Genomic DNA, 23,266 nt, shown 5'->3' on the forward strand with positions numbered 1-23,266 from the left:
TTAAGAGCATAAAAATATGGATTAAAACTCAATCATACCTTTCATTAACGGTGATCAATAATCTGTAAGTTGAATTTATTGTGGCTACCCAGTTAGTCTAATAGCTGGCGCAATTGCTGCCTTCTCTGACGTTCGCGGTGTTTGTAACGTCCCTGCGATTGATGCTGTGCTGTGGTGCTGTGGTTTGGCTAGAATTGTGTTACATGCACGAAATGACTCCACCATCAAGGCGCCTTTAACCTAATTATTGGTCGTATTTCAACCATTTCCCCGTGTCCCCTCTGCGAGGGTAGATTAATTAATTTCATTTTATGGTAAAAAACTTTTTTTTAAAGCAACGGTTGGACTTAAATGAGGTAATATTCAAGTCAAATCTCTTTCTCTTTAATCTATGTTATCTAGTAGTTTTTGTGATAGTTAAAGATGCTTATAGACAATTTTTTAAATTTACACATAAAAACCACCATCGAATTCGGATTATAAAATGGAAGGCACTTTTAATTCAGGAAAATATTGCAATTTTTCGAAATTATAAAACTGAGAATTTTTTATTGTATTTTCTTTGAATATTTGGGTAAAACAAATATTAAATATGTATACTTCTTATATATATATATATATATATATATATATATATATATACTAAATTAGTCTTCCAAGGATCTGCTGTCAGGTTGCTTCAAACTAAGATTTTGGAAATTAAATTGCAGATATTAGAATTATAACAAAAAACATGATGAAAGAGAAATTCCTTCTGCCAGTATGTAAAATTTCTTAATTTATAGTTCCCGATGACGTAGCTTCTCAGTTTTAGGAATATTGTTCTATTAGTCCTCACCAAGAGAGAGAACAAAATATTAGTATTATATTTACTCCAATTTTAATGGCACAATAATTGACCTAATCAGCGGAAAATACTGTGAATTTCTTTTTGACACTGAATTAAAAAGAATGCAGTTTCAACACCCGCATCCCTTTCCAAGGTATTGAATTCTAATTCACTATTTAATTGTTTCTAATCTCCTGCTATACACTGACACTTAAGATTAACCTTGCTTCACCGCATAATGTTAAATAACGTCTCAGGATAAATTGAATTTATCATTATATTCTCATTAATTTCAAATAATTGATATATGGTGAATGCAGATGTGGTGTTACCTTCCTTGGCCTACACGTAATGCAGCCCGCATCACACGTAAATACTCATTGGTTATTTCTATATTCTACATTTTTGCCCCTTTCATTATTCTCTTCTACATAATTTAGAAGTAGGTCAAAAAAACTCCACGGTCAATCATAACATTTATGAGAACCATAAAAATCATAAGCACAGTAATCAACCCGGCTGGCCTTAGTGGAGCCCCAAGGGCACGTGAAATTCGCTGCTGCCTATGGTTCCGCCTGCCCTGGAAGATTTGACACTTGAAAAATCATATATCTTGTGTGCAGCAGAGGGCACCCAGAGGCACGGATTGAACCCGGCCCTTTCGGTCAGTAGTCCCATGCTCTAACTCTGGAATATCGCATCCCCCATACCACGTAGCAGTGAAATGCCCACTACTTTAGACGCGTCCTTCCAAAGTTTTACTTGAAACTTGAAAAGCAATTACAGGCATATGATAGACCAGAAAAAATATGCAACCAATCTCTTCCCACTTTCTATCCCCCAAACCCCGCTCCCCTGTCTCAACTCTTTCCCTTCTGCTCTCACTTGCACAACTTGGGCATGCATTTATGCTGATCCTTCTCAAATTTTTCACCAGATAATGATGCAAGGTGGCGGAATCATGGTCGTGTAAAATTTCAATATTTTTTCAACTGTTTATTACATGGAAAAATGCCAGAATACGAAATTCGAAGCAGAGTCCCAAGGACATATGGACAATCTCAGTGGTTGCTAACTGATAGCTGAATTTTATTTTAATATTTTTGTGGGAATCATTTTTTTCGTGCCCGAACTCCAATTTACTGGCAAGGCATGGCATATATAATTCAGTTTTGCTATCTTGTTGCGAGGGAATCATCAGGAGTAGTTTTCGTAACATTGTCCAATTATTCGCTGGTAAAGTCCGTTTTCCAACCACGCGCTCTTGAAATATATTAGGAAATTTATTTTGGTTATGAGTCACTCATTCAATTTAATTCTTTCAGCTAAATTTCGTACTCATCTAATACTCATAGGTTTGCCATCAATTAACGAAATAATTTTTTTCCTTTTTTAAGATTAGAAATATATATATTTTTTAACTATTCCTACTTGTGGTCAATCAAGTGGTTGTGGCATTTCCGAGAGCTACCGTTATTGACTGAGAGTTGATGTGCTAGCAACTTTAAATGTTTGATCCTCAGCACATTAGATTTCACCTGCAGTGGATGGAGAATAGTACTCGTATTTATCACTGATACGTCACATAAGGTACTAAAAATAATTAAATCTAATTAGATTCTCTTGGAGAATAATTGGTTATTAGCCCGTCACGTTAGGAATCATACGCAAACTTAACAATCCAAAATGAAATAAATAGTTCCGAGTACTCGTATCTGCCCAGTGCCTATACACAATTACCCATTCACTTTCCATATCTGCGTGCCTAAACTCATGTTTGTAAAATTGTTAAGATTTTATTTTTTTTAATTTAGGAAATATTAAATTAAAATGACATGAATGGAGGGAATACGAATGAGTTACCGTCAGGCTGACGCATGATATTTAAAATACGTATGTGTTGAGGAATTCCCAAAATGCTCTAAAATAGGACGCAAGCTATCGTCAAAACATGGCGAAAACATTAATTTATTCTGGTCTATTCATGTCAATTTGAGTCTTTCCCACCACACTCCCAAGTGGGACCCGCTTAAATAATGCAATATACATTTTTAACTCACTAATTAAGCACATTTGAGGCTGCCAAAAGCTTATATATATATATATATAAATATATAAATATATATATATAAATATATATATATATATATATATATATATATATATATATATATATATATATATATATACTGTATATATATATATATATACTGTATATATATATATATATATATATATATATACTGTATATATATATATATACTGTATATATATATATATATATATATATATATATACTGTATATATATATATATATATATATATATATATACTGTACATATATATACTGTATATATATATAATTAAGAAAAAAGAGCTATAGGCATGATTGTATACTAGGCGTCGGTATTTTGAAAGTCTAATGCCCATTCCCTCTCAACTTCACTCGCGGCGGCTTTCCCATTATTTCTGACAGATCTGTCCTCATAGCGGCCAGACGCAGTTTAATTCCCTGGAGTAGAAGACCCAACCATGTGTACAAGTGTACGGAGTAGCAGAGGGAGAGTGTACCTATGGTAAATAGGTAGCTTTAGGAAGCGGGTGTATTCTTCGGTATGAGGAACCTTTTCATGTGGTACATGAACGTCACCGAAAGAAAAAGAGATTCTTCCTCTCGTCGTCCTTTTAGAGAAAATGCTGGAGGTGTTGCTTTTCAGGGAAAAGGCGAAGGTGGACGAGGAAGAGTGGTCGAGAAAATGTCTGCAATTGGCAAATAGTTAGGGGAGAGGTAAACTTCGTTTGGATTAAGGGTAACTGGGACTGATGTACCGAAGAGTGTAATGGGATTATTCGAAGGAGAAGTGAAAGTGGAAAAGTCACTCCCTCAGGGATGGGTTTCTAATTTCGGCCTTCCCTCGTCTTCTCCTCCCAACATTTCGTGCTATAAGATCTTGGTTCCCATTCTCTTCTCCCCTTTTATTTTTGGGACGAACGAATGAAATAGATTTTATCTTCAGCCTTTGACCTAAGGCCCTTCCAATATCTTAGGGTGGGGATTGAGGCAGAGAAATCAGATTTAATAATAAATGTCTCTTACTGCTGAGAAGATGATTTTGATAATTCGTTCACATTGGCGAAAGCATGAGATTAGTAACAGTAGCAACATGGCAAATATTTTTTGTAAGAAAGTCAAGAACAAATATATGTAATCCTGATTATTTCTTTAATTATTAATGGCTGAGGAACTAAGAATGTTAATTAATGCTTTTGAATGACTAATTTTTGTTCTTTTCATTCTTCTGAAGTTCTCACGGTTATGATTGTCAATACACGGCAATAATTTACTTTAAATAAACATCATGCAATTTTTCTTGAGCATCAATACTAAGCTAATAAATTGGCATTTAGTTCCTCTCTAAAATATTTTATATTTTCATCAAAATAGCTCAATGCATAAATTTTGCAATTTTCATTGATTTCATTGAACCCCAGCACTACGTCAGCGTCAGCTGTTGCAATGTGAAACCTGCAGTTCACCTATACCTGCTTCTGAATATGAAAAACGCTTTCCACGAAGGTAATTATTCACATTCGGGAACACGTAAAAATCAAATGGGCTAGATTTGCACTAGAACGGGAATTAAGAACACACTTCACATTGGTTTTTGCGTGGTAATTGTGAATTTGCGGAACCCACCGCACACAAACGTTGCTAACACGCAGTTTTTATAACAACGTGCGAATATAAATCAATAAAATGTTCAGTTTTTATGATAGTGGTCTTAACTTTATTGAAAGATCTTCTTTCTAAATGGCAGCAGCGGTGTTATTGTTAAATTCCGTAAAAGAAGTAACTGGATCTCCGGATCCATCTTCCTTTTGCTTTGATTGCCTCCTTTATTTGATATTTTGGAGCAATCATTCAGCTGTAGTGTAGGGACGAATTAACTCACCATATGCCTTTTGTACGATATCTGTAGACCATGACAACGGATTTATTCAGAGGAAATCAAAATTTTTACGCAAAAAAGCTTGTTTGAACATCTCCGTAGGCTAACTGAACAGATTTCAATTTGCAGTGGCTGCCGCTACCGTAGCACTGGCATTTAATTAATGGAATTTGGGTCATCTAGGACATCAATGTTGCAACAGGCATTACATGTTGAGCTTACAAGGTAACATTAAATCAAATTCTTATACAGTAAATTATGCATATAAAAGATGACCACCCTTTGAATATCCCTCGTATATTCTATGAAACATAGGACATTTATATTCCACGCACCAAAATAAACATTATACTCGCATTTACCATTTAACTAGCATCACAATTCATCAAATATTTTATACTGCCTTCGTCATGAATTCTGTCATAGTTTACTACAAGTTAAAGCTGTGGATAAAACCATAAAATGAGAAAAGCCGAACGTGATGACGTCCTAAGTATCTTCATAATAACGTCAATGTAGTTGTGAAATGGATATAAAAAATTTCACCATCTATCCAATACAATTGTACATATTTAGATTGTGTTCAATCACCATTCTAGCATTTTAAAAATTGTATGTAAATATGCCAGGTATAGTGGTTTTAATAATTTATAGTGAAATGTAACTATTACTTAGCTTCCTGGTGCCAAACTCTTCGATGGATTTCGACATGAAGCATTAGCCTTTTATATGATAAGCAAATTGATCTTTTACCGCAGCAGTCTCGTTAGTCCAGTTAATGGTTTGAGAGTTTAATTCGGAGGTCGTGGCCCGAGATTCTGTCTAATTCGTATTGGAGTCGAATCGTGATCTCAGTGGGCGTAAAGAACTAAGATCCTTGTAAGAACCTCATGCAATATCAAAAGTATTCTACATTGGTTTTACCTATACTATATTTGACTAATTTCGGAAGATTTCAATTACTTATGGAAAAGGATATAACAGCCGTACAATATTTGCGATATTTTTGTTCCAGGATAGGAAAAAAGCATAGTAACGTACCTTAGTGTAAAATTGACCATTTCTAGTAAAATTACCCTAGGACGAAAGAGCATCTGCACAGAAAGTTCATTTCCAAGTCTATGATTACTTTAAATTCACATTGGAAATTAAAATCGGGAATTTAGAAGGTTTAGAACCATCAAATATGCTGAAAGTGTTAAATATACGTACTACGTTAGTTGTCCTCGACTGCAAAGGGTCCCACAATTGAGCTATCTTGGCTATCAGAAAAGTGGAGGAGAAATTTAACTAATTGCGGTCCAATTCAGCAATTTCCGACGCAGCAAACGATATTCACCCAGTGAACTAAAGGAATATTTTTAAAGAGCTGATTCGAATAAAATTATAGGGATAGGGCAATTTACTTTCGTGGACCATGTGACTCAATTAACTGTCCGACTGTGGAACTCGGGTAGCTAGCTGTGCAGAATTGAATAACAAACTTTATGATATAGATTACGACTGTGAAAAAATGAGAAAAACCTAAATATTCAGCAACCCAAATAAAATCAGTTTTTTTAATCGTTTTCTTCCACTTCTGATCAATAAATATTTAGTTACGTGGACTAGTTAATAACGACGCTTTGGTTAGATTCTAATTTGAAACTGAATACGCAAATCAGATTTGTAAAAGTTAGCCTTTATGACGGGAATATTGCAAAGGTATCTATACGAAAGATAATTGATAAGTATTGTCTAATAGGAAGGTGTAGATAAATAAAGTTTTGAATATTGAAAACTTAGGGGGTTATTGACCAGAGAAAATGCGGCACATTAAAATTTAAGACTTATTCTTAATATGTTTCTATTATTTTTGTTTTTTTTATTATTAATTATAGTAGTCGTTCCTCTTATATTATGGTAGCCTTTTGGGTAGTGCGATGGGACTGAAGGGACCAAGGTTACGGTCATGTATTTTGTCTAGTTCATTTATGTGGCTACAGCACAAATCTTTTCGATGAATTTGGAATAGGTATATTTTTCGATGGTGCTAAAAATATATTGCTAGCGCCAAAATACCACGTTTGGAGAAGTGATAAAATAATTAAGATAACGGTGCAAATAGCTGCAAATGACCGGGCAAGTATCTTAGTGTGTGATTACATTTTAATCTAGCACTTATTTTATTGTCCTTCCTCCTAGAATTTGGTCCTATATAGTATGTATATTTTACAATTCGAAAAAGCGATGTGTGTAGCCATTGTAATAATTAATTCTATCAATAGAACTGTTTAACATATTTATTGGTTAATAACATTTAAGCAGAAATAAACTATGATGCTCCATGGGTAGATGGCAATAATCACCTGCCACATACCATTGCTGTGGCTGGTAGCATACCAAGTAGCTGTGTATCTAAAATCAAAGGACCTATGTTCTTCACTACAACTTCAAATCCAATCGTCCCATCCCACTGTTCTTATTGCATGAATTTACACCCCTTAAGGCTTAATTTGGATTAAGTAAACCCTAAGAACCTAATTACGGGTCAGTTGTAGCAATTATAATACTTAGCAGGTTGCCAAGTATAGTAAAACAACTTGTTATTCAGCGGTGTTGTAATACTTTCCAGAGCAATTTGTTGGACCAGAAAAGGTGCTGATGGAACTCATGAAGAATATCATCCCATTCCAATCGCTTGAATACTCTACCAGATATACTCTTGCCTGCGGTGTGCCCCAAAGGAAGCTTAATTCGGGAAGAGTGAGTACACTTTTGGGATACCTTAACCTCCCTTTTCCTACGCAAGTCACATGGACAGGATTGTGCCCATTTACACAGACGTGTAATTCTTATGCGATTAGGCATATTTCTGTCATCAGCGTGTCTTATTTATGGAAAATGTTGATATACATTCATATATATATATATATATATATATATATATATATATATATATATATATATATATATATATATATATACACATATGTATATATGCGTGTGTTTATACGTGTATGTATGCCTGTATGAATACAGGGTTCGTCCGGAAAATAAGTGTACTGATTTTTTCCCGCCACTCCAGGCGCGTCCAGCACCGCTCTGACGGGCTGCGATTGGAGGGGGGTATGTTGGCAAGCGACGCTGAAAAAGGCAGTCGGCTCTGAGCTGTGGTGTAGGGAGGAGCTCTGTTAACTCGAACCTCCACGCTCGACCCACGTCACGGAACGCGATGCCGAAATTTTTGGAGCAGCGTTATTCCATCAAATTTGCGGTAAAGCTTGGGAAATCGTCTACCGAAACTGTCGGTATGATTAATCAGGCTTACGGGGAGTCAGCCATGTCCAGAAACATGATCTTTCGGTGGCACAAGATGTTCGTGGAGGGCAGAGAAGAGGTCGACGACAAACCACGGCCTGGACGCCCATCAACGACACTCACCGACGAAAATGTGCGAAAAGTTCGCGATGGACTGAACTCTGATCGTCGTCTTAGTGTTCGGATGATAGCAGAGCAGTGTAATGTGCCAAAACCAACAGTGCACGAGATTATTAGGGAGCAATTACAGATACAAAAAATTTGTGCAAAGTTGGTGCCGAAAGTGCTCAGTGATGATCAAAGACTCAATCGTTTGGAAATCGCGACACAACTTGCGGATCACTGAAAAAATGATCCACATTTTTCCCTGACTTCTTTCTGTTCCCGAAGATAAAGAGGAGTTTGAAAGGAACGCGATACGGGACTTTGGACGACGTCAAAGAGGCCGTGACGACGTGTCTTCGAGAGGTTCCCGATGATGCCTTCGCGGGAGAGTTCCAGGAATGGGAACGCCGCTGGAACAAGTGTATCGACTCACAAGGGTCCTATTTTGAGGAATATTAGCTTAAGATATGTAAAAGTGTAATACATTTTTTTCCTGAGCTCAGTACACTTATTTTCCGGACGAACCCTGTAAGTGTGTGTATATATTTAACCTTTGAAAAGCCTTCACTTTTACGTATCTTAACGTCCTTAGGAATTTTGACGGAAGATTTCGTACGACCTGCGTCGGTACTCATTTCCAAAAGGTAAATCTATTTTAATGAGAAAACAAGAGAACAAAAAGACTGATTTTGATACACAGCTGAAGTCGTGTAAAGGATTATAAACAAACGGATGGAAAGGAGAGAGTGTGATTAATAAGGGGATTATCAGTTTGGTTTCAGAAAAGAGAACGGTACGCGTGATGTCATAGCGGTGATGAGGTAGAGGGAAGAGGTTGAGGGAAGCATAGAATAAAATCAGGATGTATTTGTTTCTTTCTTAGATTTCTAAAAGGCGTTCCACAAAGTAACTCGTTTTTAATTATTCAATTGTGGCAGAAAAATTAGTAGAGTGTGGATAGTTATCCGATTAATTGTATTTGTCTCAGGCTACTTAGGTGCGAGTGACGGAGAGTCGTAAGATAGGGATAAGATAGGGATGTCCATTATTACCTGTGATTCAACACATGATATGGGAAAATATGGGAACAAGAGGAAATGGTAAAACTTGGGACGAACTGGAGACAGGAAAGAAAGTCGGTGGGGAATTTTTAAACTCAGTAAAGTAAGAGGATAATCATGATTTATATAACCATTCACAGTCTGCCAATGGGTGACAATTATCATTAAACGCATCAGAAAATCAATGTGATCAGTAAGGGATAAATATCCCGGTTAATAAAATATTGTGGGTTTTCGAGAGGAAAGACGACTAAGATAAATGTTAAAATAGAAGGGCAAACATTAGAGCAAGTCGAACTATTTAAGTACGAGTCTCATATTGGAGGTGTTTTGGGCCATGATGGTCCAAGTCGTAGGAACTTCAGAAGAAGAATTGTGTTCGGCGGAGAAGTTTTCACGAGGAGAAAGGAGTTAATGCGAGGGCGTTGAGTATGGTTTATGACCCCAAATAGAGAATTTAGGCACACTCTCGTACTTGAGGAATAAGCTAGGCTGTTTTTCAACAAGTTTTCTACACATGAACATTGTTCATCACGAAACTTCTTCCGATTGCTATCGTATCAATACGTGAATGTGTCTGACCGTACTTCTAAAATAATTGGGAAGTAATGATCCACTGACAAAAACGTTCCTGTTATTTCCGTAATCTCTGTGTGACGAGCGGAATATTACTTTCATCTTTTTAAAGACCGGAATGGCTGAAGGAAGGAACGTTCTTTGCAAGGCATCGAATAAAATCTCAAGGGTTCTCTCCGTGTTCTCTTTTACCGTCTTGTCCTGTAGCATGCCGATCTTGCAGTCCATTCTCACCGTCGATCCCAGGCGGGCCGTGACGTTGCTTCCGTCCGCCCCTTCCTCGAAGTAAGGACCGAACCGAGACTTTGGCCCGTGGTGGTGTACGGGGTGGTGCACAGGTGGGAGCCACGGATGTGTGGTTGTGGGCGAGACGGATCCCGGCAAAGGGGTTCTCTGAGTGGCCACCACAGTGGTGGGGGGTTCGGTGATGGACGTGGCGCCCGATGAGGCGGATGGGGCGACTTCTCCCATCTGTCGGTGCGGCGGCAGGACGTGGAGGGCGGGCGGCGGGATTTTCGGCCCCGCGCTCTCAGGTCCGTCGACGTGATCCGACAAGTTGACTGGACCGGGTAGGATGCGCGGCAATTCGCTCGGCATTCCTAAGTGCCCTAGAAAGGAATAAGTCATGGTAATCAATGCGTATTTATTCACCTTACTCTCGCTTTATCTCTCATCAAACCAGAACGTAGCAGACTTGATTGGTTCTAATGCAAAAATATTCATTCATACGTAAACAATTAACTCTTGGCCTTTTATCTTTTCGCGCCGAATTGTTGCATATTAAATGGAGGTTTCATCTTTACTCAAGCTTGGAAATCTCAAAACGTCATTCATATGTTGAAATTATTTAAAATGTGTCTCCAGTTCATGACAGCATATATTCTTAAATTCCTTGTTGGAAAATGTTTATCTACATCCCCAGGTTAAAAGATAAAATTATTTTATTTTATTATTTTCTTTAAAGCTTCAATAATCTTTAAATATTTCATATTTAAAAGGATTCCGTCATTTCATTTTATGCAGCTACCTCTGAATTGGATATTCAATCTAAATGCAGCGCATAAAGTTAAACGAATTCCTTTGATTCCCACTTGCACTTAGGAGACTTATATTAATAGTGGACATGAATTTTAATAAATAGGAAGTTTATTTTGTTTGGGGGGTACAAAACTATGGGATTAAATGAAGACTCGGTGAATATCACATTTTACATCTACCCTACCACAATCTTTAAAGAAAAAGAGATTCTGAGATAGATACTAATACGGGCTGAAAATAGGATTGCACGGCTATTTAAATCACATTACATTATGAATAATTGCTTAATAATTTTCATGATTTCCTTCCTTGTAAAAGAATATGTATAATTTAAGTAGTATTTAATGTTTATGTAAATAAAAAATGTGTGCGTTTATATACACACATGCACGCACCTACCCACACACACACATACACACACACGCATATATGTATATTATTCCCGAGCAAGGAACTCTGGGCACCAGCAGTTCCACTCAAGCTAAATTATTTTTCGGGTACCAGATCTTCCTGGGAAACCATAACCGGCACAGGGAAAATAACTGGTTATTAAACTCTGTCATCACCTACCAAACCGACCTTCGGCTTCAATACTGTGTTTGTGGTTTATGGTGGTATATATATATATATATATATATATATATATATATATATATATATATATATATATACACAGTAACACACAATATAGAAACACAAAAAAAGAAGACACCTCACACGTTATTTCTTTTCTTGATATTTCGACGGAAACAATCCGTCTTCATCTGAAGATATAGAAGTAATCATTACTTCTATATCTTCAGATGAAGACGGATTGTTTCCGTCGAAATATCAAGAAAAGAAATAACGTGTGAGTGTTCTTCTTTTTTTGTGTTTCTACAGGGTCGCACCCAAAAGTGGTAGGACTGATTTTTTTACAAGAATTTTATTGACGATATACTTACGTTGACTTAATAATCTTCAAAGTATGCTCCTTGAGCTGCTACACAATATAACGTTGCTCCCATTCCCCGTACGCCCGCTGGAAATTTTCTTTGGGGATGCCGTTGATGACCCTCGTCGAAGCCTCTTGAACGGGCTTTATCGAGTCAAAACGTCCCTTGAGCTGTCTTTTCATCAGGGGGAAGAATAAGTCCGGTGGTGCCAGATCGGGAGAATAGGGCGGGTGCGGCAACGTGGCAACGCCGTATTTGGCCAGGAGCTGTCTGACGACGAGCGCGCCATGGCACGGCGCGTTGTCATTGTGAAGCACCCAGCAGTTTGCGATGGCCGGTCGGACTCTTTTCACGAGTTCTCGGAGGCGGATGAGAACCGTAACGTAAAATTTCTTATCACAGTCTCCCCTGCTGGGACAAACTCCTTGTGAACCACTCCATGACGGTCGAAAAACACAATCAACATCGTTTTGATTTTTGATTTGCTCATGCGAGCCTTTTTTGGACGTGGGGACGCGGAAGTGTGCCATTCCGCGGATTGTATTTTCGTTTCGGGGTCACATTGAAAAACCCATGTTTCATCACCAGTTATCACATTGTCCAAACAATTTTCATCTCGGTGCAAATTGGCTAACACTTCTTCGGGAATGCGCACACGCGTTGCCTGTTGGTCGACACTCAGAATTTTCGGCACCATCTTGGCGCACACCTTGCGCATGGCCAAATCCTGTGAAATAATGCGTTGGACGTTGGATGCAGACAGACCCAACTGGTCTGCAATATCTTCGCTGGTTAAGTGTCGGTCTGTGTTCAGCAGTGTCCCCACTCTGTCCACATTCGTGTCGGTTCTTGCCGTCGACGGCCGTCTGGAGCGATGGTCGTCTTCAACGAGCTCCCTACCCTCTTTAAACAACTTGTGCCACTCAAATACTGTGGAACGGCTTAAGGCAGAGTCCCCATAAGCCTGCTTGATCATATCGAGGGTCTCAGTAGCCGTCTTCCCGAGTTTAGCACAAAACTTCACGGAATAACGTTGCTCTAAATTCAGATTCATTTGTTATTCGACGCGGACAAAAAACTTGCTTCACTAAAAACAATGTCCTCACTCAAGGACAGCCCCCAGGCAACCAAGATTGGTGTTGGTCTGTTGCTAAGAGCCCCCTCCACCTTACCCTGCCAGGCAGACCCCCCTCCACCGCTCCGTTCGCGCCAGAGAAAATCAGTCGTACCACTTTTGGGTGCAACCCTGTATATTGTGTGTTACTGTTTATTGTACTATTCGGTACTTCCGTGTTACGTCTACGAAAGCATATATATATATATATATATATATATATATATATATATATATATATATATATATATATATATATATACGTGTATATATCCTCATCATTGGTCGTGCAATCCTAAAATTGGTTGACCACAGCCCTCCCTATACCCTATGTGATGCTGATTGGCTTACTTCCTAGTATTTTTTGCAATGCAATATCTTTTTTATTTGTCCCATATATTTATTTATCCCTTGGCCTTCCTCTTGGGACTCTTCCCTCAAATATTCCTTCTACCATATTCTTCACGAATCCATTAAGCCTCAGGATGTGGCCAATCCATCTGGTTCTTATTTTCCCTATGGTGTTCCATGAGGTCCCGTCTTTGTCTATTCTTCTATATACTTATTCCTCTTTTATTAATCCGTCCATTTCATTTTAAGCATCCTACTACAGCACCAGATTTTGAAGGCTTCTAGTGTTTTCTGGTTTACTTTTCCGATGGTCCATAGATCTGATCCAGGAGGAGAGAGAAATGTGTTCCTCACATTTCTGTCTCCTCGTCTTCTTTGGAACCGCGATCATCACACGACTTTGAAAGTCTTAATGAAGACTTCCATCTTTAAGTATTTCATACAGATTACCCTTGGCATTGTTTCCAGGTGCCTTGATGATGCCTTCTCCAGAAGATTTGTTTATCTCAAGGTCTTTTACTGCTCTATCGAATCCTCTCCTCAGTATGAATGGACCCTGGTTTTCGTCATCCGTTTCACTCTCGTCCTTCATCAGGTTTAATTCCAGCGGCCTAGGACCTTGGTAGAGTTCTTCGATGTATTGCTTCCATCTATTGCTAATATCTTCACCTTATATCAGAATATCCCCGTTTACATCCCTGATGTTGTTGCTTTTCATTTTTATTTCTCCAAAATTCTTCTTCACCAGTTTGAATGCTGTATCAATATTCCCCTTCTTCACTTTGTCGTTGATTTTCTCGAAGCAAACTTTTATCCAATTCTCCCTAGCCTTTTTGCGTTCTCGGTGGACTTGGTTCTCAAGCTTCTTCTAGAGCCTTTCCTCATCATCATTCCTGGCATTCTTGTATTTTCTTCTTTCTTCTATTAGCTCTACTATCTTCGTCATGATCCATGGTTACTTCGTATCAACTTGTTTTCTCACCGGTTGCTCTTCTGCAACTTCTGCAATTGCCCTCTTCAGTGCACCCCATCTCTATTCGGTTCTCCTTTCTCCTTCATCACCTAGTTTGTTGTCAATGGCCGTGACCAATCTTACTCTGTTGTCTTTTTCCGCCAGCAATTTTGAGTCTAACCTTGGTTCTTGTTTGGTCTTCTAAACTTTCTTGCAGCGAAGGTGGCTCTTCATGATTACCAGTGCATATATATATATATATATATATATATATATATATATATATATATATATATATATATATATATATATATGACATTTTGACGACACAATAGAACACAAATAAAATAGATAACACTTAAAAGGACTCTCATATTGTAGATTGTTTGAGCTTTCGGCCTTCTGCGAGGCCTTCTTCAAGTAAGATCCTATTGTGCCGTCCAAATGTTATATTGCTCTTGTGAGTGCTTCAACATCATCTATATATATATATATATATATATATATATATATATATATATATATATATAGAATTGTATGCATGTCTGTGCGTGATTATAAGTGTAATTTTGTGTGTACACACAAATGCACTTATAAACATAAACGATAAACGTAGCTTCTTACATAAATGATAATTTAAAAAAAGTTCTCTAATTAAACGGCCATTAGCGTCTCTGATTAGTTGTAGGTCCCGAAATGACCGGATGAGGAGGATTCCTTTGTAATGCCTCATTCAAAATGAAATTGGCTTAAGCCTTGCTTGTAGAGGTTTTCTTCGCCAAGAGAAGCATTAGGTACATTGACTAAGAAGAAACCATGTTACATTTCGACTACCACCGAATAAATAATTCCCTTTCACGCCACATAATCTTTATAAATTCGCGTTTGCTCCGAAATAATTCCGAGAACCGCGGTAAGATATAGCAGCATTAATACGGCAGCCTACGTAAACGGGTCGTTTGGTCCCCAGAACGAGGGTAGCAGCGCTCAAAGAGTTTTGGAGCCGAGCGGCGCGATGAGATCCGAGTCAGATGCTCACGCCCCCTCCCCCCGGTGGTGGCGAGACAAATGAGTTGGCGGGCCAAGGTGGATGGGCGGCATTGGGGAGAGAGGGATGGAGGGAGGGTTCGCATTTGCGAGGTGATTTGCTCTCGAGGGATACCTTGGGGAAGCGGATGAAGGACGGGGATGAGTGATAAGGGCCAAGCGTGGGCGCCAAGTCAGCGGAAAGGGGTTTTAACTCGCTCACTCACAGCTTCTGCTCGGTGTTTTATCCTAGAACTAGAAATTGCGAATATTTTCCAAGTGTCAACCTGCGTAAAAAGGCACTTGGAGTGGAAGGAACGATCGGAATGGCGTGGTTGACGACTTTCATGCGATGCATTTCATTCTCAGAAATTTGCATTTGAATTTTTTTCCCAATGGGACGAGGATCTAAGTAGTTCCTTTCGTGTCTATCGTTGGGAGTACCTTTATGATGGTATTTTTCCTCATTTTTCTCTGATTCCGATGACTGAAGCGACGCTCTTTGGCAATCACATTTTTCCTATATAAGTAATAAGTTATCCGTAATACTAACCGAAGAGTATACTTATCAACCAAATGTGTGTCGTAAATTGTATTCAGGTGTTTTTTCAATGCATTCGTGCATGAATATAAAATTGCATCGAAATTCTTAGATACCAAAAAACGAAATGAAACTTGTATGGTAACCCATATTTTAAATTATCATAACTTATATAATTAGTTAATTAATACAGAAAAATACGAATCATTTAATCACTAGTCATCATACGTTAAATAATTTTGTTAGCTCTATCTCAAACACGAATCTGTTCGCCTCGTTTGCTATGATATAATCAGTAAATTATAACATCCATCGAAAATGAAATCCACTGCACATTTAAATATATGTTTGATACTCCAACGAAAAATTAAGTTTCAAACAAAATTTTTAATAAATTTTCCATTTTCTCGAGGAACAACCTGGAAAGTATTTTTGAAGCGTTTTCTTCATGCTTTTTCCCAAATACTCAGCCCAGAATAAATGTTGAGAATATTCTATATTCACTCCTATAGAAGGGGAACGATGAACGCCGGAGTGGGATCCAACGGGGAATTGCGCAAATGATCCGGTTTTGAAACGCAATGTGGCTGACAGAGCAATTAAATGAAAACTACCTGTTTGAGGCTTTAGATGTTAGAATATGATTGACGTAACAAGGAAGATTACGGATGATTACAAAGTATGCAATGGAGAACGAAATAAACACCAAAAGGACATGCGTTCAAATCAATTCAAATGCATGACGGTTATGAACCTGATGTGTTCCTTTTTGTTTGAGTCGCCATTTGTTTACGCTACAGGTGAAGAGGGAGGAGGGTGTGCGTTGGACGGAGATGCGGAGAGAGACATAATTCGACAGGGGGGGGGAAGTACCCTCGTAATAAGAAAACTCTCTGAAGAAAGTGGGGAGGGGGACAACAGACAGGAGGACTTAACTCAGTTAAACCCGAGAGCGGCAAAGAGACCGAGCGTAATTAGTAGAACCACGGAGCCGTGAGAAAGGAGGCTGGAAGCGGTACCTAAGCGGGATAAAAGGGCGGTGGCCGAGGCCTTGAATCGGTGGAGGGAGAGAGGATAAGAGGGAATGAGGGGCGGGTGAAGAGAGTGGGGGAAAGCAGGGCCAATGGAGGGCGGGGACCGCAGGAGCGGGAAGGCGGTGGGTGGGCTGAGGTTGAGTGCATTAGGGTCAGCGATCTGTTTCCTTAATCTCCCCGATCACGTGACGCCCTTATTCCCGCCACATTGGTCTCTTCAGACGCAGCTCCTTGACTCCGCTTTTTTCCATTCCATTTATCCCTCGCTTCACCCCGACAGGAATCTCTCCATCCTCTCTCCCTGTTTCTTTCTCCTTCCCTCACTCAAACACACACACACGCTCTAACACCAACCCGCATTGATCTCTTTCTTTCCCTCCAAACGCTCTCTCCATCCCTCTTTCTCTCTCACTCTCTTATCTCCGACTTTCCACCGTTCTCCTTTTCCCTCCACCTCTCTCCCGCCCCAACTTCTCCGTCACTTTCTCTCCCTCCCCATGCCGTCGCCCCACGGTCAGGCGTTATCGCCCCTCCTCCTCGCGAGAACTCATTTCTCTCACCGACTAAAGCCGGCCTCCTTGCATTTTTCCCTTGCTCCCACCCGGAGGGACCGCGGCTTGTTTCGCCCTACGCTCTCCACTCGATTAGTACCAATTTCCTGCAGAAACGGAAACCCACCCATCCCACACCACTCCCCATTCTTTGAGCGTGATTTCCACCGCTTGTGTTCCCACTAAATTCGACACCTGGATTTTTCTTCCGTCTCCCACAACCTTTCCCTCAAATGAGTATTAAAGTTTCCCGCTGGAATGATTACGAAGCCTTCGCACGATCACGCATTCGCCTCGAAGGTGAAATTCTTGTGATCAATTGTCTACTCTTTCATGTGCTATTTTTCATGTGGTCACTATCAATACGAAATCTACCTTTATTATTGATTTTCGTGCAAGGTAGCGTTCATCCAGCTCTGGGAAACGAGAATTTGAACTTTGGGTAGGTAGCCTTCCATGACAATTGGGAGTGCACTAGAAACCATTGTCGTGTGACCAACCAATGAGTTCGGATATCCTGTTTAATCAGTAAATTCATTACATAAGAATTTTTCAACCTGGCAACGGTAATTTGACAAATAGCAGTCATGCAACTTACGATAAGAAAGCTATCGCTACTGTGGTAAACTTATATAGGTGCCGTTTTCAAATATTGAACTGTGGCGCCTTCTTTCAAGAAAGAATTTAATCTTCTCCCGCTATTTTACATTCAAAAATCAATGCAGATTTCAGATTTACTGATAATAAATTTGTATTTGCAATAAAATGAATAACTTTAGAGTTTATTAATGCCTTCTTGAAAGAGTGAAGAGGGACCTGAAGGTGACACAAAGTCAAACTCGGGTCATGTGAATAAAAATAATGTAGCGTCGAGTCAAGAGACCGTTTTAATTCGATGAAACTAAGATCAAGGAGAATTTTTTTATTAAACTGGATAATACCATTTGGAGGAAGTCATTATGTTAGCTATTTTAATGTATTCCACGATGTTTCAAGTAATTTATTATTATGAAGTAATTATTCTGAATGCTTAATGATCTTATTTAATAAATGCACTTAACTCTTCATTGTGATCATTACTTTTTCTTTTCTTCATATCATTATCCATTAAATCGGCGCCATTCAAATAGCTATCTATAATTCACTAGTATCACGTTTTTGAGGTGAGTATTTTCCTTGTGAAACTGTGTGCAATTCAAGACATTTGTTTTTCCATTATCAATTTTACGAGTATATCCTTAGGATTACAAACTGAGTCAAAATGCTTCTATTTCCTCTCTTCCTTCCCTTCCGTTGCGTTTCCCTCCCTGCCCTTATAGTACTATCGTCTACATTCGCCTCCTATTTTTTCATCAGCTGTCTGACCTTCTCGGCTGTCGAAAAAACCATTAAATGACTTAAGGCTACATTCGTATCAGCGCATGATCATTTGGATCGGGAATCTATCTTTTCTTCCATTCCCATTTTCTGGAATGCTAGAACTTGGTCTCTACACAAATCGTCCAAGATGAGAAAATGTCTCTCTAGCTGGGATAACACTCTCTATGGGTAGGAATGCGGGGATCGTATTTTTTCGAATGAATGAGGGCTTGAAAGCAGACAAACCTTTATATGAGCATTTCTCTCGGGAAAATACATTCAAATGAGAATGCTGACCTTTGATAGAAACGGAGTTAAAACTTTTTTTCAAGCAATTTGCTACCATATTTAAGGTCATAGTTCGTTGTTGCTTTCACCTGTAATCAATATGCACATAAAATAAAATAATACTATTCATGTCCAAGGTATGAAATCTACACAATGATATTATATCTTATATCTCTCTTAGATATAAATATTAATCTGAATTACATTCAAAAGTAGCTGCTAAATTGAACGTCCCAATGTGGTCTTAAGTGTACATATATAGTGTTAATTAATGTCAGAGAAAGCGCTTCGTGAAAGTAAACTTTCAAAAACCAACGCTGAATAAATTAGGGAGAAAAAAATATTACGCTCAAAAGGACTTAGTTTTAAAACGACAGTCGTCCATTTGGTGATTTCGGTTGTGAGAGAACCCCATACGATATAGCAACAGCAGCGCATTAAGTAAATAGCAAAGCGCAAACATTTTGCGTGTTTTCTCTACCTTTTTTGTCATTCAAGGTAAGTGCTAACGTTTCCTTAATTGAGTCAGATTACCAGGAGGTCACTAAATGCAATTTCACAATCTTTTGACCTAGTATCCCATCCCATCTATAGAGATCTCTGATACCAAGCGAGAATACGAGGTTATCGATAAATTACCAAGGGATTATTGATGCAAGGGAAAGGCAGAGCCTTGATGTCATTTCTCAGTTTAAATGCCCAGTGTATCGTGGGGAAAGCGTTCCTTGCTGACAGGAACATTGCTCATTCGGAGCTATTAATTAATTTCTCTAGCAATGTGCCACAATCTTAAGGTTCGCATTTAATCAAACTAACAATCATGAACCAGAGAACGACGCGTTTCACTAATGAAACCTCTCGGTCTCATTTGTTGATGTGATCATGAATTCTCCTTCTGTTCATGAGCTCAGCGTTTTTTTAGGGTACTCTTCGTCAGTCATTCTTATATGTGTGATTCACTCGAACTGAATATCTACGAAATAATTATTTTGAAATTATTTTACCAGAAGTTTAGATATCTAATCATTTTTAATATCCTTTTCAATAACTCCCCATGAAGTACTCGAATGTCAGTCATTGAAACTTACATAAATACAATTACGAGAGAGACTTACAAATATTTTATGTATTTATAATGTACACGATAGATTTACATGGCCGTACTCAATCACCACCACATTTATCACGATGTTATTTGATTCTTGAGTTCGTTTTCGAAATATTTGTTGCTGTTGCAAATACCCTTGAAGCATTTATGATTAATAAATCTATAGAAATATACTTAAGTGATAAGAATTTTCTCATATAGATTTCCTTTAGTATAGATTTCTATTAGATTTCCTTTAATTTTCGCTATGACCACTAAAAGTTTGGCAATACAATTTTTCCAATTGATTTTCTAATTTATTCTAAAATGCTATTGTTGCAAGGGTTATGCGTCAGCACAATCAAACTCTTGGAAACCACCGCCGCGACCACCGGCTAATCAGTCCGGGGACTGATACCGGGAGAACGTTGTGAGTCAGGAGCGGAGTCACGAGTGATTCCCCCGGCCCTGCCGTGCGTCACAAGAGAGACTACCCTTTGTACCCTGAGCTCCGATAAAAGGGTGACCATCCTCGGCAGACGGGTGGCCCGCCAGTGTGATCCTGATCGCCCATAACCTCGGACCAGCCGTGCTCCGCTCGGAATTCGGTCCACGCCCGCTCCCTATCCCCGCTTCCCCGGACCAGCCTCTCTACGTAAGGGTTCGGTCCCTTCCTCACCGATACCTCCAGACCAGCTCGCTCGAGTTACCGGTCTACATCCCATCCCCCGGCCGGTTCCTTCCGACGACTCGACGCCGACGACGCCTCTGGTCACCCTTCAGCCCGGTCAATCCTCTTGTCCTCCTGTAAGTACCTACCCAAGTCTTCCCTTCACTTCCTACTCTCTCGCGGCATTGTCTCATGAGCTGTGTACCGCCATACTGTCAAACCTTCTGTTACGCACATAAAAATACCCGTACCGAAGACCGCTCTTGTTATTTAATTAATACCCTCAACCCTTGTTGTCGCGGATTCGGAGCGCTGCGACATCAACTGGTGTCAGGTGTGGGGTTGACGGTGTAAGTTTAGCTCCGAAACCTTTTCATTTGAACAGCCATTAAATCCTTTAATCGAGAGCGGTCAATAGCACTTGTTCAAAGTATTCATATCTTGCCTTAACCTATTGTGTGAAGCCTTGATTGGTTATCTCTTTATTATTTATTTTGTGCTATACGTTATATAATTTCTTGCCATGGCCTGGTTGAGCTGTTTTCCCCCATTCCCGTCTATGTCTCCTGTGGAAGCGTCCCCCCGAGTAAATCAAACTTTAATCGAAATGGACCCTTGCGTTAATACAATAACTCCATCCGCAAATGGCTCTTGTAACGAGGCAAGAGTCACTCCTCACCCGCCAGCCTTAGGTGCGCACGTTTACTTCGTGCCTTGTTTTAGCGGAGAAGACGATGTTTCCGTGGAAAAATTTTTAGAATGCGTAAAACTCACTAGTCATCTTTGTTCGTGGAGTGAATCTCAGACACTTTGCATCGCTCGTTTGCGTCTCAATGGATCTGCCGCAGATTTTGTTGCCGCCAATCCCCATGTCCTTGATAATTTCGAAAATTTCTCAACTTATCTTACGCGAAGGTTTTCGTCTCGGGTATCACCTCTGTTATTAGAGCGTACATTCACCAACTGCGTGCAGCAGCCTCTCGAGGGCGTGTCGGCCTATGCCACAAGGCTTAGGAAAATAGCTCGCCAATTGCAGGGAACACTCAAGGATCCTAATTTGGAAGGAACACGAGCAATGATAGAAAATCGGCTTTTGTCGCAATTTTTGCTGGGATTACGGGAAGAAATAGGACGTTTTGTGTTGGTACGAAATCCTAAGTGTATCTTGGAAGCAGAAGAATTTGCACTAAGTGAGGAATCTAACGTTAGGAATTATGCCTGTAAATCTATGATCAATTCTCTCCAAATTCCGCAAGATAATGCAGCGCCGCCATGGTTCTCTTCGATGACAATTAAAAATTCATCTCAGACAGAATTTAGGGAACCGAGTCGTTGTTCTTGCCCCAACCAAATCAATTCCCTACGGTGCTCCGCTACCAGCAACCCTCCTGCTCCCATCACCGCTCCCAGCACAGGATGGTCTCGCGGTAGCGATGTCACAAACGCGGACAGAAAATGTTACTCCTGTGGACGAGTGGGCCACATAGCTCGTTATTGTAGATCAAACCAAAGAAATTGCTTCAACTGTGGAGAAACTGGCCATCCCTCCAGGAATTGTCCTCTGTTATGTTGCGGTCTTTGCAAGCAATCGGGTCACCGCCCTCTAGAATGCCCTACTAAATCCAATAATTCCAGTCAGGGAAATGGATCGGCCCCGACCCAGGGGTCGGGGACGAAGTAATTTTGGCCATTTCTCCCGCGAGCGGGATCATGGTTCGAGTGGAGGTACTGGGCAAAAGCTATTGGTTCCTCGTGGATACCGGTGCTGCCGTCACAATAATTCATCAGAAGGTATTCCCGTTTGGCGAGTTGGAAATATCACCCTACGATCGCCCAGTAAGGAGTGCTTCCGGTCACGCACTATCAATAATCGGCCAAAGTTGCGTAAAATTTGTTATGGACAGAATCCAGTACCCTCACGACACATTAATAGCAGATCTCGGAGTAACTCCGTACGAGGGAATCATCGGGCTAGATTTTATGAAAAAATATGGTAGTAGCATATCCTTAACGCACGAGACCATGAAGGTGAATGAAAACCACGAAGTAAAATTAGAATCCAGACCTTCCGCGGCAGCCGACGTAGATCTTATCTCCTTTGGTGACAATGAGCCTGGAAATGACCAGTTAAATACGAGATCAACATATTCTTCAGGAGAATCTCACACCTCAAGAAGAGTAGAGGGAAAATGCGACGAGAGAGAGACAGGCGATGATTGGGCCGTGCCGTCAGTTGCGAAACGTTTTGAATTTTTGGGCAATGACGATGACTTGGGGCAGACCGTAGTCTCTCTTCCTACAGAAAAACATTCTAAGTCCGTATTCGGTTCAGAGGAGACTCGCTTAGAGGGAAAATGCGACGAGAGAGAGACAGGCGATGATTGGGCCGTGCCGTCAGTTGCGAAACGTTTTGAATTTTTGGGCAATGACGATGACTTGGGGCAGACCGTAGTCTCTCTTCCTACAGAAAAACATTCTAAGTCCGTATTCGGTTCAGAG

General features: G+C 39.7%; 1 protein-coding gene across 1 annotated transcript in view; it reads right to left on the reverse strand.

Annotated features, from left to right (window-relative positions):
- LOC139694728 (limbic system-associated membrane protein-like) overlaps positions 1-23,266 on the reverse strand; it is an 84,149-nt gene that overhangs the window by 20,562 nt on the left and 40,321 nt on the right. Inside the window, exon 3 of the mRNA XM_071593227.1 lies at positions 10,014-10,429. Coding sequence (XP_071449328.1) covers positions 10,014-10,429 — 416 coding nt within the window. The remainder of the gene's footprint in view (positions 1-10,013; positions 10,430-23,266) is intronic.

Source organism: Hetaerina americana, unplaced genomic scaffold (genome assembly GCF_022747635.1).
Source record: "Hetaerina americana unplaced genomic scaffold, ioHetAmer1.1.p SCAF_53, whole genome shotgun sequence".
Taxonomy (NCBI): Eukaryota; Metazoa; Arthropoda; class Insecta; order Odonata; family Calopterygidae; genus Hetaerina; species Hetaerina americana.